Genomic DNA, 17,487 nt, shown 5'->3' on the forward strand with positions numbered 1-17,487 from the left:
CAGTTTCCAGGACCCTGGCTAAGCCCAGAATAAGCCTGGACTAAAAAGCATGCTCAATGGAGAATCTCCTTTGAAAGTATTTTAAGTCCAGGAATAGGCTTAACCTGTGTTCCAGAAAATGGCCCCTAATCTTACTGGAAAGTTGAATAAAATATAAGTTTTACGTGACTCCGTAGTACTATGGATCAATAGGACATCCTACTACTGGCATCTATAGGAGAAGGGCACTCAGGTCAGCTGTTTATGTGTTATGTCAAACTTGCAAAAACAAAACAAACCCCCCCAACAAAAAAAAAATCTAGAAAAACATTGCTTGTTAAAGGGATAGTTTCGGGATTTTTGCAATGAGGCCCTTTATCTACTTCCCCAGAGTCAGATGAACTTGTGGATACCAATTTTATGTGTCTGTGTCCAGTATGAAGGAAGTTACAAGGTAGTTTTGCGTGCCAATGCTAACTAGCATTAGCACAATGACTGGAAGTCTATAGGTATCTGCTAGCATGCTAGTCATTGCGCTAATGCTAGTTAGCAATTGGCTCATTTGGCTCATTGCCAAAATCCTGAAGTATCCCTTTAAAGTAAAGTAAAACAAATGCCAACATTTTCAGAACTTGCTGCACATTTTCCCCAAATGTGTAATTTCATTCCGTTAGCCTTGCTTATGCTGCATCTGGCATCAGGCAACATCTCTCACACTCATCTAGTTAGTGTATCTACTACAGCAGTACTCATAGTTTTACCTTAGCACTGATCTACTACACAAAAGCACGCATGGACAACCACATGGCACAAGACTGTCATCATCATCATGTCAGCACACAGACAGAGAGCTATCAGTAGGGTTGCAAAATTCCTGGAACGTTCAATAAATTCCCTGGTTTTCAAGAAACCTTCGGAAGATTCCGGATTTCCTGCCTTTTCTCTCCTGATTCCGGGAGTCCTTAACCGGGATTTCGGGAAAACCAGGGAATTTCTTGATAGTTCCAGGAATCTTGCAACCCTAGCTATCAGACATGCTGCTGCCGAATGCAAAACAAGGTAGGTAGGGGGTGAAAGAGGTAGGCTTACCTTCTACAGGGAGGGGAAGGGGGGGGGGATGGTAAAAGAAAAGGAAGAATAAAACAAATAGAAATGTTTAACCAGACATACCAACCAAGAACAACGGAAAAATAGAAGTCATTCAGAGAGGAGAGTGGGGGTGACATGGGAAAGAAATAGAGCTGCTTGAGACTGACTGGGCATGCTAAGCAGGCCGAGTGGTGGTCAGAAAGAGTTAAAGGAAAAGTTCTATATCGTGGAGCTCCGCCCGATAGGGGAGCTCTGCTCCTATTGGTTTACCCCGCTGCCTAGGCAGCGAACAGCCTCAGACAAAATTATGCACACACCTGCAGCCAATAGGAGTACAGGTGTCCCTATAAGAGGGGACACTTCCCCTCAATCAGCCTCCCATCATCTTCAGCGACTGGACTGGACTGAAGAAGCCTACGAAGTCCTAATGAGCACACCAGGAGATTTTCCACCCTCAAAAGCTCTTTTCAGAGCTCAATGTTGCTGTTCCGCCCCCACAACTTACGTTTCGTGTGTTTAGGGTCACAGCACGCCAGGGACAGCCTCATTGATCCCCCACTATGCGCCAGCTGCGCCCTCCTTTCTTTGAAGGAGAGGAAGCAGTGTTGGGCATTTTTCAGGGAGGATATCCCTCGAGGATGTGCTATCGGTGTTAGCCTCAGCTTCTGAGGCGTCATCCGAGGGCGCTGATTCAGGAGAAGACAGGGATATTGGGGACGAGATGGATATTCCTTTGGAACAATCCGTCTCAATGACCCTTTGGGAAGCGAGAGGTCATGTTCATCCCTGGGCGATGACGACACAGGCTCTGAGAATTCAGCAGCCCTGTCTTACGCCGCAGTCTCTCTGCGCTCTGACTTTCCAGGGCTCATCGAGAGGGCTGCCAAACGTCTAGAGATCAAGCTGCCTCCCATTCCCTCCAGATCGGAAGTGGATATGATGGAGGGCGGCCCTTATTCTCGACCGAGGAGGGCGGCGGAGCCTCTGGCACCAGCCATGCCCTCACTTGGGAAGTACGTTGAGGGCTCATGGGAGGCACCTTTGGCGGCGCCTTCGCCGGCCAAGGCATACCTGCCATTCACCAGAGTGGAAGGGAGACAGCAGGGCTTCTCAAAGGGAATCCCCAAGCTCGAGAGCGCCATGGCTGCATATCTCGTGCCGGGTTCGAGTCCCTGGCCCTCGTCCAAAAAACCACCTTGCCTATACAAAAGGACCGATTCACAGCGCAGCTTGTTGAGAAGTCCTTCGTGTTGGGTGCCCAAGCTTTAGCAGCAGCAAATAACATTGCCCTCCTCGCGGCCTCTCTGTCCTGCTTAACCACGGGTAAGACTGAGCTCACGAGGGAGGAGGTGGAAGAGGCGTCCAGGATTCCTGGCGCTATTCTCCACCTAACACAAGCGTCGGCTGTCTATGCAGGGAGGTCCATGGCCACTTTGGTGGTCACGGAGCGACACCTGTGGCTGTCCATGACGGCCATGAAGGAGGCCGATAGAGCGTCGCTCTTGAACGCCCCCATCTCTGACGACGGCCTTTTTGGGGTCGCCGTCAAGGATGCGACAGAGCGATTCATGAAGCTGGACGAGGAGAGGAAGCAGTTGGCCAGACACCTGCCACTGGCAGGGAGATCTAGCCATGCGACACAGAAACTGTCCACCTCCACCACCTCCAGTAGACCTGGGTCTACTGCGAGGCGTCGTGCCCGGCGTCAGACGGCGACCTCGAGCAGCAGGAGAGAGGACTCCGCCCCCCCAGCAGCACCTGAGGTTCCGACCATTCCGCCGGCAAGGGAGGTCATCAGAACGCCGACCTGGCATCACCTGAAGGGCAGCCAGAAGCGACGGTGTCTATGACGGGACGAGGAGGAGAGAATGGAAGCTGGCACAGCGCCTGGTTCGACTGCGCCCACTATTCCCCCCTACCCTTCTGTTGAGGATACGGAGGAGACTGTATGTATCGATGTATGTAATAAAAATAGTTGGCTCCAATTGACTTTGTCACAAGAGAGACCCTTTTCCATAATACATCTGAGAACGTTCAGAATTCTTCACTCTCTATGTCTCTCTCTCCCCACTCTGAGTGTAGCTCAGCCCACCAAGGGTGCGTAGTTGAGCACACACGAGGCAGGTGTTAAAAAGGTAACAAGGTGCTGCCTTGCTTTACCTCAAAAAGACCTCACATTACAGACTTCTAGGAGTGCTGTAGTGAAGGTCTCACATAGCAGACTGCAGTCACAGCCAAGTAATGGAATGATGACGCAATCGCTATTCGGGGACGGCGCTCTGTCTCAGGCTAACACCTCAGTCAGTGCAGTTCAGACCCGTGCTGCGTTCACGGAGGGCCGGGATATCGAGGTTACAAGTTTAACCAACGTATCGGCACCCCTGTTTCTCTCAGAACGCGCAAATGTTTTCTCTCCCTTTCTTGGGAGGCCCGCCTTGGGCTGTTCCACCACTTCAGTGTTGGGGAACAGCGGCGGCGAGGGCCGTCGAGGAATACAGGTCCTTCCTACTGAATGTACCACAGCTTTGTGCTCTTCCGCTTTCTCTGCATGGCTGGGAGTGGCGGTGAAGCTGTACCCTCTCCCTCTGGCTAGGCCAGACGCTGGAGAAGGGTTATGCCATCCAATTTCATCTGACCCCTCCTCCATTAAGGGGGGTGGTGGAGACGGTGATGAAAACGCTCGAAAAAGTTGTCGCTCTCGTTGCAGAGATTACGAAACTTTTGGCGAAGGAGGCGGTCACAGTAGTTCCCTGGGAGCAAAGGAACAAAGGGCTATATTCACCCTATTTCCTGGTGCCGAAAAAGACCGGGGGAATGAGGCCGATATTGGATTTACGCATTCTCAATGAGAGCGTAGCCAAACGGCCCTTCCGAATGCTAACGACAAAACGTCTACTGGAATGTGTCCAGAAGGGAGACTTTTGTACGAGCATAGACCTAAAGGACGCATACTTTCATGTGCCGGTGCAGCCGCGTCACAGGAAGTTTCTGCGGTTCGCCTTTCAAGGGGTGGCGTATGAGTTCACGAGGATGCCATTCGGGTACACCCTGGCACCTCGCACGTTTTCCAAATGTGTGGAGGCGGCATTAGAACCATTGCGTCATCAGGGAATAAGGCTACTAGCCTACCTAGATGATCTACTGGTTCTCGCCCCGTCAGCAGAGCTGGCGTTCACTCACACGACACAGACAGTGATTCATCTCATGCGTCTGGGGTTCGCTGTGAATTGGAAAAAGAGCGCACCCTGGCCCAGTCATCAGATTGTCTATCTGGGGATACAGATAGACACTAACGATGAGGGCTCGAATTTCGGACCCTCGAAGGGTTGCTATGTTGCTAGCCCTACGAAGGTTTCGTCCGAATCACACGGTAATGGCGCTTTCGGTCATGTCACTCTTGGATCTCATGTCGTCGGCCCATTTCATGGTTCCGCTGGGACTCCTACGCATGCGCAGCATACAGCGATGGTTCGCCCAACTACGACTAGACCCAGTGCGTCAACGTCATCGGATGGTGGTGGTTCCCCTCTCGCTCAGTGCAGATCTGAACTATTGGAGAGACCCGCGTGTTCTCACACACAGAGTCCCAATAGGCAAAGTGTCCTCCTACATTCCAGTGTTTACAGATGCCTCTCTGACTGGATGGGGAGGGACATGTCAGACCCAAGCGATAGGAGGTGTGTGGCCTCTTTCGAGTCGTCACATCAACCTCTTAGAGTTGGAAACGGTTCTACTGGTTCTGACCCACTTTGCTACACTTCGGGGTCGCGATGTGCTGGTCTGGTCAGACAACCGAACCACAGTAGCCAACATCAATCGCCAGGGAGGAGTCAGGTCTCCTGCACTCCACCGGGCGGCGGAGGAATTGTGGCTGTGGGCTCACGAGCACCTTCGCTCACTGAGAGCAGCACACATTCCAGGCTACTTGAACGTAGGGGCAGACATCATGTCTCGACTGCACCCTAACATCGTTCTCCAAATTTGGAAACGGTTCGGGAGAGCCGAGGTGAATCTATTCGCGTTACGCGTGAACGCGCATTGCCCTCTTTGGTTCTCTCTTCGAGCTCAGGACGAACCGCCACTGGGGAGGGACGCATTTGCGCACCGACCGTGGCCGAGAGTTCTCCTGTATGCTTTCCCACCGCTGTCCTGCATTTTCCCACTGTTAGCCAGGGTGAGATCAGGCGGGCTGTCAATCATATTGGTGGCTCCCGATCGCCCAGGGGCTCCATGGTTCGCGGAGATGATTCAGATGTTGATTGTGCCACCTTGGCCAATTCCACATCAACGGGACGCGTTGTCTCAGGCGAGTTGCCCATAATCGGCCAACCACTGAAGGCTTGGCTCCTGAGAGAGACAGGCTAGAGCGCCGTGGGTTATCTGATTCTGTAATCAGAACCATACAGGGTTCACGTGCCAGTTCCACTTCCAGGGTTTATGCCAGCAAATGGAACGTGTTTTCACAGTGGTGTGCCACAGAAAATGTGGACCCCGTGTGCTGTCAGGTTGAGAGTGTTCTCCCGTTCCTACAGTTCTTATTTGATAAGCAACGATCGCCCGCCACCATTAAGGTGTTTGCAGCTGCGATTTCGGCTTGTCATGAGGGGTTTGGCAGAGACACTGTCTTCAGCCACCCTCTGGTGAAACGTTTCCTTTTGGGAATACAGCGGCTAAGGCCAACACCTAGAGCCACGGTTCCTCAATGGGATTTGGCTCTGGTACTCGAAGCGCTCTGTGAGTCGCCGTTCGAACCATTGAACCAAATTCCCCTCAAGATGCTGTCTTTGAAGACGGCACTGTTGCTCGCTTTGACTACTGCTAAGCGTGTCAGTGATTTGTGTGCTCTTTCGACGAGACCCGACTGCCTTGCCATTAATGGCGATTTGAGCAGATCGGTGTTACGTCCTAACCCGGCATTTATGCCGAAGGTTATTAAGAGCTCATATAGATCACAGACCGTGGAGCTGTGGGCTTTTTCTCCCACTCCCCATGGGGAGAAGAGAGAGGAAAGGCTCCATCGCCTGTGCCCAGTGCGCGCTTTGGCGTGTTACGTTGAGCGCACAGCAGCGATTAGGTCATCACCTCAGCTGTTTGTGTCACAGCGCGGCTGCACTAGATAGACCACTTTTGAAACAGCGTCTGTCTCATTGGCTTTGCGAAGGCATTGAGACAGCTTATGAGGCAGCGGGCGACAATTGCCTCAGGGTATAAGTGCCCACACCACTTGTGGAGTAGTGGCTTCTACTGCCCTTTTCAGAGGAACAGGGGTAGAGGATATTTGTGCAGCGGCGTCGTGGTCGTCACTGTCTCCATTTATCAGTTTCTATCTCTTGGATATGTCTTCTAACTCTTTGGCTCGGTCTGTACTCAGCGTGGCTGATGGGAGGCCTTGAGCTAGGAGAAAGGAATGCAGGACTAAAGAGGTAGGTCTCTTTCAGGTCCGCTCCTTTTAGAGGGTGTCATATATGACATGACTCCTGACTGACATGTTCAATACAGTAGAGGGAATGTTATTCATCTGCCCACCAGTGTTACTGGGTTGGGGCGGGATGATGAGGGAAATAGTTTTTGTAACTTTGTTACATTACTATTAGACCGGTCATAAATATTGACGGAATTGTGACGTCATCTATCTGCTGGTTCAGATTAGTATGACTCATATTCTGGCCCACTAGACATTGGCAATGCCATTGGACTAGGTGGGGCGGATTTGTACCGAGGACACAGTATATTGTGACAGTGTGTTACAGTACTGTGGGACTTGGTCGCAGCCATTGCTAGGCCCGACCTTTTCATTTAAGTGGGAAGTGTTGGGCTCGGCAGGGAGTACATTTTGGAGCGTTGCGCTCCGCCTTAAACCAATAGGAGCAGAGCTCCCCTATAGGGCGGAGCTCCACGATATAGAACAATAGTTACTGGAGTTGTAACTCCAGTTCTATGAGTGGAGTGGAGCCCCATAGGACTTAAGGCCCTGCCGACCCTCCAGTCTCGCTGAAGATAATTTCTCGGGAGGCTGATTGAGGGGAAGCGTCCCCTCCTATAGGGACACCTGTACTCCTATTGGCTGCAGGTGTGTGCATAATTTTGTCTCAGGCTGTTCGCTGCCTAGGCAGCGGGGTAAACCAATAGGAGCAGAGCTCCCCTATGGGGCTCCGCTCCACTCATAGAACTGGAGTTACAACTCTGGTAACTATCGTTATTTTTTACAACCAAATCTCTATTTTTGATGTAAATGGTATGTTATAGAAGGGTCATCACACCTTTTTTGTTATTTCACTTGTTTTTAATTAACTTACCCCAAACAGCAAATCACTTCCTCATCCTCATTGTGTAGTATGAGGGCCCTAAAAAACATGAACAAAGGCTCCAAAAACACCCAAATACGTCCTTTCAGAAACAGTAAAGCTCTCAGTATAGTGATGCAGGTCTTTAGATGTTGAACACATGAAATTGTGTCATTCCGAACTTCATCCGCAACGTTGTATTCCATTTTGTTGATGACTCAAGCGATACCTCTCTGTCCATTCTAATGGTAACTGCCAAAATAAAGGAAACGCTTGAATAAATGAGGGATACAAAGTATATTGAAAGTATGGGGAGCTTCCACACATGAAGTTCCATTTAAGCATTGAAGCTGTTCTGGCGGACCAATGCCCTATTAAGACACTTTATGTTGGTGTTTCCTATATTTTGGCAGTTACCTGTAGCAGCAGGATACACAGAGAATGGAACAGCTGGATAAGGGAAATGTCTTGAGTCGCGCAAAACAGAATACAGTGGGGAAAAAAATTATTTAGTCAGCCACCAATTGTGCAAGTTCTCCCACTTAAAAGGATGAGAGAGGCCTGTAATTTTCATCATAGGTACACGTCAACTATGACAGACAAATTGAGATTTTTTTTCTCCAGAAAATCACATTGTAGGATTTTTAATGAATTTATTTGCAAATTATGGTGGAAAATAATTATTTGGTCACCTACAAACAAGCAAGATTTTTGGCTCTCACAGACCTGTAACTTCTTCTTTAAGAGGCTCCTCTGTCCTCCACTCGTTACCTGTATTAATGGCACCTGTTTGAACTTGTTATCAGTATAAAAGACACCTGTCCACAGCCTCAAACAGTCACACTCCAAACTCCCCTATGGCCAAGACCAAAGAGCTGTCAAAGGACACCAGAAACAAAATTGTAGACCTGCACCAGGCTGGGAAGACTGAATCTGCAATAGGTAAGCAGCTTGGTTTGAAGAAATCAACTGTGGGAACAAATATTAGGAAATGGAAGACATACAAGACCACTGATAATCTCCCTCGATCTGGGGCTCCACGCAAGATCTCACCCCGTGGGGTCAAAATGATCACAAGAACGGTGAGCAAAAATCCCAGAACCACACGGGGGGACCTAGTGAATGACCTGCAGAGAGCTGGGACCAAAGTAACAAAGCCTACCATCAGTAACACACTACGCCGCCAGGGACTCAAATCCTGCAGTGCAAGACGTGTCCCCCTGCTTAAGCCAGTACATGTCCAGGCCCGTCTGAAGTTTGCTAGAGTGCATTTGGATGATCCAGAAGAGGATTGGGAGAATGTCATATGGTCAGATTAAACCAAAATATAACTTTTTGGTAAAAACTCAACTCGTCGTGTTTGGAGGACAAAGAATGCTGAGTTGCATCCAAAGAACACCATACCTACTGTGAAGCATGGGGGTGGAAACATCATGCTTTGGGGCTGTTTTTCTGCAAAGGGACCAGGATGACTGATCCGTGTAAAGGAAAGAATGAATGGGGCCATGTATCGTGAGATTTTGAGTGAAAACCTCCTTCCATCAGCAAGGGCATTGAAGATGAAACGTGGCTGGGTCTTTCAGCATGACAATGATCCCAAACACACCGCCCGGGCAACAAAGGAGTGGCTTCGTAAGAAGCATTTCAAGGTCCTGGAGTGGCCTAGCCAGTCTCCAGATCTCAACCCCATAGAAAATCTTTGGAGGGAGTTGAAAGTCCGTGTTGCCCAGCGACAGCCCCAAAACATCACTGCTCTAGAGGAGATCTGCATGGAGGAATGGGCCAAAATACCAGCAACAGTGTGTGAAAACCTTGTGAAGACTTACAGAAAACGTTTGACCTGTGTCATTGCCAACAAAGGATATATAACAAAGTATTGAGAAACTTTTGTTATTGACCAAATACTTATTTTCCACCATAATTTGCAAATAAATTCATTAAAAACCCTACAATGTGATTTTCTGTTTTTTTTTTTCTCATTTTGTCTGTCATAGTTGACGTGTACCTATGATGAAAATTACAGGCCTCTCTCATCTTTTTAAGTGGGAGAACTTGCACAATTGGTGGCTGACTAAATACTTTTTTTCCACACTGTATAACATGCAGATAAAGTTCAGAATTACACAAGTTCATGTGTAGATCACTATACTGAGAGCTTTACCGTTTCGAAAAGGACGTTTTTGGGTGATTTTGGAGCCTTTACTCATGTTTTTTCAGGGGGCCCCATACTACACAACGAGGATGAGGAAGTGATTTGCTGTTTGGGTTAAGTTTCCCAAAAACGTTATATCCCCAAAAGTTGTCTGGACCCTTATATAAGCGAGAGAGAGAAACATAGATAGAAACAGAGAGAGATGGAAAGAGAGAGAGCCTATGCATACCTGCTTAAATATAAATTAGGACCCTGTGCCTGTGGCCTCATGCAATCTTAAAATAGCAATGTAACAAACTGCAATTTTAGACAATCAGCCACCTCAAAATAGGCTTATCCAAAAGAAACAAAAACATCAGTCATTTTACTAACACTGAACAGTAAATGGGCATCACACTTAAACCTGTCCAGGCTGCGGTGCGCTCTACTCCCACAGCATTCTGGGAGTCTGTATATGTACGTGAGCGCACGGTGTATAGCGCATGTGAGCGCACGTGGGTGTTTAGCAGACCAAGCTTTGGCCCAGACAGTCACTGCTTTGCTTTTAGCCTTTAACTGAAGTCCAGATTCAAATGAACTCATACTGGACAAAATACACAGCTTGCTTTAGACGTTGCAATGAGCGAGTGACTGGGCAAAGCGATTTCACTGCCTAAGACGAGCAGCTCTCGAGGGTCGAGGTGTGTGTGCGTGGGAGAGACAGGGCCAAAAACAAGCTCTGGGGTGAAGTTTCCCCCAGGTACAGCATCTTCCCCCCAATTCTATCATCAACCGTTAGTGGGGAAAATGCACAACTGACCCAAGATCAGCACCTAGGAGCAACTTCACCCAACAGTGGCCAAAGACAACCCTGAGGGTGTGGTTCTAGCTAGCTACGTACCTTATTGGCCCAGGCATCTTCGTCCCAGGAGGTGAGCTGCAGCACCCTAATGATCTCGTTGATCTCAGCACTCATCTTCTCGAAGGTGAAGTTCCTGTTCTTCAGAGACTCCTCTACTCCCTGGCTGCCGGACGTCTTGGTCGTCACAAAGATCTTGATACCTATAGTAACACCACAACAATGACCATCAGTAACAAGCTCTTAGTTACTTACAGTATAGTTGTAAGTAAGTTAACTGAACTAGAGGTCTTCACGGGTCCAACAGACTAGAAATTCCGAGATCCGACCCGAGTGGGTCCGGGTCCTAAATTCTGACTTTTGTCTCGGATCAGGTTCAGGGCTGATATAATTGCCACGGGTCTCATGTCTGTGCAATTGAAATTGATTTACCAACTGGTCCTGAATGGACCCGTCCTCTGTTAATTTAATGTGAGCTGATGAGAACTGCGTGAGCTTGTTATCCGTGTCAGCCAATTGACAATCAATAAAACGTATAGCTTATGTCCAGCTGAAACTGGTTCTGGCCGCTCACCTCACATGTGCCTGCTGCTGAGGAGAGAGAGTGAGTGAGAGGAGCCTTGGCCTAGTCTACTGTTGATTGCCAAGATGGAGGCCTTTTTCATTTAAGTGAAACGCAAGTTAGAGGAGAAAGAGTATAGTGAAAAGAAGCAGAGAAGGGGAATGTCCTCAGGGACAAGTTTTAATATTGAAAAGGACAAAGATGATAAGAAAATTGGCGCGGCCAAATGGACTGTGTGCAACTTGCTATTCAGGTTTGATGCAATTTTCAAACTTGTATTTATTTATTTTTCGTATTTATTATCATTGGATTTATAATAATAATAATAATAATTATTATATATCATTATTATTATTGTATATCATTATTACTATTATTATTTTAGGCTTATTTATCAATCCAAACCAGTTCTCTACATATGCTAAAAGTGTTTGGTTTCATTCTGTTGAGACATTTTCGAACGGCTAAATTAAGTTTTAACAGTTTTTTAAAATGTTTTGCTGGGTATTTAGTTTAAGATCGGTTATAAGTAAGCCTGTTAAAAGAGAGATCAATAGCTTATTGCTGTCATTTGTTCGGTAGCCTATGGTATAGGGACTCACCTTTGTTGATAGGCGTAATTGCTACAATATAGCCTGTTCAAAACTTGTGGGTTTAAACCAGCTCTTTAAATTTATTTTTATTTATTTTACCTTTATATAACTAGGCAAGTCAGTTAAGAAAAAAATTCTTATTTACAATGACGGCCTACACCGGCCAAACCCGGACGACACTGGGCCAATACACTACATCACCAAAAGTATGTGGACACCCCTTCAAATGAGTGGATTCGGCCCATGATTTTGGAATGAGATTCGGTATTTGGTATTTTATTAAAAGCAGCAGCTACTCTTCCTGGGGTCCACACAAAACATGACATAATACAGAATATTAATAGACAAGAACAGAACTACATACATTTTGTTTTAAAGGCACACGTAGCCTACATATAGATACATACACACAAACTATCTAGGTCAAATAGGGGAGAGGCATGGTGGCGTGAGGTGTTGCTTTATCTGTTTTTTGAAACCAGGTTTGTTGTTCATTTGAGCAATATGAGATGGAATGGAGTTCCATGCAATAATGGCTCTATATAATCCTGTACGCTTTCTTGAATTTGTTCTGGATTTGCGGGTGTTGCTTTATCTGTTTTTTTGAAACCAGGTTTGTTGTTCATTTGAGCAATATGAGATGGAATGGAGTTCCATGCAATAATGGCTCTATATAATCCTGTACGCTTTCTTGAATTTGTTCTGGATTTGGGGACTGTGAAAAGACCCCTGGTGGCATGTCTGGTGGGGTAAGTGTGTGTGTCAGAGCTGTGTGTAAGTTGACTATGCATACAATTTGGGATTTTCAACACATTAATGTTTCTTATAAAAAAAAGAAGTGATGCAGTCAGTCTCTCCTAAACTCTTAGCCAAGAGAGACTGGCATGTAGAGTATTTATATCAGCCCTCAAATTACAATGAAGAGCAAGACGTGCCGCTCTGTTCTAGGCCAGCTGCAGCTTAACTAGGTCTTTCCTTGCAGCACTCGACCGCACGACTGGACAATAATCAAGATAAGGCAAAACTAGAGCCTGCAGGAAGTGCTTTGTGGAGTGGGTGTCAAAAAAGCAGAGCATCTCTTTATTACAGACAGACCTCTCCCCATTGAATCTACAGTGGGGAAAAAAAGTATTTAGTCAGCCACCAATTGTGCAAGTTCTCCCACTTAAAAAGATGAGAGAGGCCTGTAATTTTCATCATAGGTACACGTCTACTATGACAGACAAATTGAGGAAAAAAAATCCAGAAAATCACATTGTAGGATTTTTAATGAATTTATTTGCAAATTATGGTGGAAAATAAGTATTTGGTCAATAACAAAAGTTTCTCAATACTTTGTTATATACCCTTTGTTGGCAATGACACAGGTCAAACGTTTTCTGTAAGTCTTCACAAGGTTTTCACACACTGTTGCTGGTATTTTGGCCCATTCCTCCATGCAGATCTCCTCTAGAGCAGTGATGTTTTGGGGCTGTCGCTGGGCAACACGGACTTTCAACTCCCTCCAAAGATTTTCTATGGGGTTGAGATCTGGAGACTGGCTAGGCCACTCCAGGACCTTGAAATGCTTCTTACGAAGCCACTCCTTCGTTGCCCGGGTGGTGTGTTTGGGATCATTGTCATGCTGAAAGACCCAGCCACGTTTCATCTTCAATGCCCTTGCTGATGGAAGGAGGTTTTCACTCAAAATCTCACGATACATGGCCCCATTCATTCTTTCCTTTACACGGATCAGTCATCCTGGTCCCTTTGCAGAAAAACAGCCCCAAAGCATGATGTTTCCACCCCCATGCTTCACAGTAGGTATGGTGTTCTTTGGATGCAACTCAGCATTCTTTGTCCTCCAAACACGACGAGTTGAGTTTTTACCAAAAAGTTATATTTTGGTTTCATCTGACCATATGACATTCTCCCAATCCTCTTCTGGATCATCCAAATGCACTCTAGCAAACTTCAGACGGGCCTGGACATGTACTGACTTAAGCAGGGGGACACGTCTGGAACTGCAGAATTTGAGTCCCTGGCGGCGTAGTGTGTTACTGATGGTAGGCTTTGTTACTTTGGTCCCAGCTCTCTGCAGGTCATTCACTAGGTCCCCCTGTGTGGTTCTGGGATTTTTGCTCACCGTTCTTGTGATCATTTTGACCCCACGGCATGAGATCTTGCGTGGAGCCCCAGATCGAGGGAGATTATCAGTGGTCTTGTATGTCTTCCATTTCCTAATAATTGCTCCCACAGTTGATTTCTTCAAACCAAGCTGCTTACCTATTGCAGATTCAGTCTTCCCAGCCTGGTGCAGGTCTACAATTTTGTTTCTGGTGTCCTTTGACAGCTCTTCGGTCTTGGCCATAGTGGAGTTTGGAGTGTGACTGTTTGAGGTTATGGACAGGTGTCTTTTATACTGATAACAAGTTCAAACAGGTGCCATTAATACAGGTAACGAGTGGAGGACAGAGGAGCCTCTAAAAGAAGAAGTTACAGGTCTGTGAGAGCCAGAAATCTTGCTTGTTTGTAGGTGACCAAATACTTATTTTCCACCATAATTTGCAAATAAATTCATTAAAAATCCTACAATGTGATTTTCTGGATTTTTTTTTCTCATTTTGTCTGTCATAGTTGACGTGTACCTATGATGAAAATTACAGGCCTCTCTCATCTTTTTAAGTGGGAGAACTTGCACAATTGGTGGCTGACTAAATACATTTTTTCCCCACTGTATATGTTTTGACCATGACAGTTTACAATCCAAGGTAACGCCAAGTGATTTAGTCTACTCAACTTTCATTACCAGATTCAGTTGAGGTCTAGAACTTAGGGAATGATTTGTACCAAATACAATGCTCTTAGTTTTAGAGATGTTCAGGACCAGTTTATTACTGGCCACCCATTCCAAAACAGACTGCACCTCTTTGTTAAGGGTTTCAGTGACATCATTAGCTGTGGTTGCTGATGCGTATACGGTTGAATCATCAGCATACATGGACACATATGCTTTGTTTAAAGCCAGTGGTAGGTCATTGATAAAAATAGAAAAGAGTAGAGGGCCTAGAGAGTTGCCCTGTGGTACACCACACTTTACATGTTTGACATTAGAGAAGCTTCCATTAAAGAAGTTCTATTAGATAGATAGCTCTGAATCCACTATATGGCAGAGGTTGAAAAGCCATAACACATTAGTTTTTTCAACAACAGGTTATGGTCAATAATATCAAAGGCTGAACTGAAATCTAACTGTACAGCTTTCACAATCTTCTTATTATCAATTTCTTTCAACCAATCATCAGTAATTTGTGTCAGTGTAGTACATGATGATGTTTGACGAGCAGGTGTCCACATACTTTTGGTCATGTAGTGTATGTAACAAGTAATTAGTTTCATTCTGTTGAGACATTTTCTTTGGCCAAATTAAGTTACAATTGTAATGTTATGTTTGCCACAATATAATATAATTACTACGTTACTCGCACTCAAACCATGAAAAAACAAATCATGAAAAAATAAACGTATATAATAGCCTGTTCGTATTTTCCCTATAAACAATGGTTTGACTTACTTTTGATATTTCCCTAATAAAAGTTTAGAAACTTTTGTGAAGGTTTGGTGTGTTGTGGATATTATACGCTTTAGCTACTGCAGGCCTATGAAGTTAGTGTTCATTGGCGCTCCAACTAACTCCGACAGTTGAACTTGAGGTAAGGAAGAATATTTTAGGCCTACCAGAGTTACTCCTTTAATGTAACAATATAATGCTTATCTTTATATTATCAACATGAACGAATTAGCCTCCTTCTGTATGCCTATATCTGTATAGCAGTAGTAGCCTATCTGACAAGGATAACGAAATGCATCTCGGTGTCGGAAACATGCCGCCGGCATTTCTCTCTCTCTCTCTATAGGACTAAGCTTCTCTTATATATATATATATACACACAGTGGGGAGAACAAGTATTTGATACACTGCCGATTTTGCAGGTTTTCCTACTTACAAAGCATGTAGAGGTCTGTAATTTTTATCATAGGTACACTTCAACTGTGAGAGACGGAATCTAAAACAAAAATCCAGAAAATCACATTGTATGATTTTTAAGTAATTAATTTGCATTTTATTGCATGACATAAGTATTTGATACATCAGAAAAGCAGAACTTAATATTTGGTACAGAAACCTTTGTTTGCAATTACAGAGATCATACGTTTCATGTAGGTCTTGACCAGGTTTGCACACACTGCAGCAGGGATTTTGGCCCACTCCTTCATACAGACCTTCTCCAGATCCTTCAGGTTTCGGGGCTGTCGCTGGGCAATACGGACCTTCAGCTCCCTCCAAAGATGTTCTATTGGATTCAGGTCTGGAGACAGGCTAGGCCACTCCAGGACCTTGAGATGCTTCTTACGGAGCCACTCCTTAGTTGCCCTGGCTGTGTGTTTCGGGTCGTTGTCATGCTGGAAGACCCAGCCACGACCCATCTTCAATGCTCTTACTGAGGGAAGGAGGTTGTTGGCCAAGATCTCGCAATACATGGCCCCATCCATCCTCCCCTCAATACGGTGCAGTCATCCTGTCCCCTTTGCAGAAAAGCATCCCCAAAGAATGATGTTTCCACCTCCATGCTTCACGGTTGGGATGGTGTTCTTGGGGTTATACTCATCCTTCTTCTTCTTCCAAACACGGCGAGTGGAGTTTAGACCAAAAAGCTATATTTTTGTCTCATCAGACCACATGACCTTCTCCCATTCCTCCTCTGGATCATCCAGATGGTCATTGGCAAACTTCAGACGGGCCTGGACATGCGCTGGCTTGAGCAGGGGGATCTTGCGTGCGCTGCAGGATTTTAATCCATGACGGCGTAGTGTGTTACTAATGGTTTTCTTTGAGACTGTGGTCCCAGCTCTCTTCAGGTCATTGACCAGGTCCTGCCGTGTAGTTCTGGGCTGATCCCTCACCTTCCTCATGATCATTGATGCCCCACGAGGTGAGATCTTGCATGGAGCCCCAGACCAAGGGTGATTGACCGTCATCTTGAACTTCTTCCATTTTCTAATAATTGCGCCAACAGTTGTTGCCTTCTCACCAAGCTGCTTGCCTGTTGTCCTGTAGCCCATCCCAGCCTTGTGCAGGTCTACAATTTTATCCCTGATGTCCTTACACAGCTCTCTGGTCTTGGCCATTGTGGAGAGGTTGGAGTCTGTTTGATTGAGTGTGTGGACAGGTGTGTTTTATACAGGTAACGAGTTCAAACAGGTGCAGTTAATACAGGTAATGAGTGGAGAACAGGAGGGCTTCTTAAAGAAAAACTAACAGGTCTGTGAGAGCCGGAATTCTTACTTGTTGGTAGGTGATCAAATACTTATGTCATACAATAAAATGCAAATTAATTACTTAAAAATCATACAATGTGATTTTCTGGATTTTTGTTTTAGATTCCATCTCTCACAGTTGAAGTGTACCTATGATAAAAATTACAGACCTCTACATGCTTTGTAAGTAGGAAAACCTGCAAAATCGGCAGTGTATCAAATACTTGTTCTCTCCACTGTATATATATATATATATATACAGTGGGGAAAAAAAGTATTTAGTCAGCCACCAATTGTGCAAGTTCTCCCACTTAAAAAGATGAGAGAGGCCTGTAATTTCCATCATAGGTACACGTCAACTATGACAGACAAATTGAGAAAAAATTATCCAGAAAATCACACAGTAGGATTTTTCAATGAATTTATTTGCAAATTATGGTGGAAAATAAGTATTTGGTCACCTACAAACAAGCAAGATTTCTGTCTCTCACAAACCTGTAACTTCTTCTTTAAGAGGCTCCTCTGTCCTCCACTCGGTACCTGTATTAATGGCACCTGTTTGAACTTGTTATCAGCATAAAAGACACCTGTCCACAACCTCAAACAGTCACACTCCAAACTCCACTATGGCCAAGACCAAAGAGCTGTCAAAGGACACCAGAAACAAAATTGTAGACCTGCACCAGGCTGGG

General features: G+C 45.7%; 1 protein-coding gene across 1 annotated transcript in view; it reads right to left on the reverse strand.

Annotated features, from left to right (window-relative positions):
- Window positions 1-17,487, reverse strand: part of LOC311127740 (vinculin) — a 78,337-nt gene that overhangs the window by 23,776 nt on the left and 37,074 nt on the right. Inside the window, exon 6 of the mRNA XM_084159608.1 lies at window positions 10,385-10,545. Within this exon, the coding sequence (XP_084015734.1) occupies window positions 10,385-10,545 (161 nt within the window). The remainder of the gene's footprint in view (window positions 1-10,384; window positions 10,546-17,487) is intronic.

This window comes from Coregonus lavaretus (genome assembly GCF_964263955.1).
Source record: "Coregonus lavaretus genome assembly, chromosome: 1".
Taxonomy (NCBI): Eukaryota; Metazoa; Chordata; class Actinopteri; order Salmoniformes; family Salmonidae; genus Coregonus; species Coregonus lavaretus.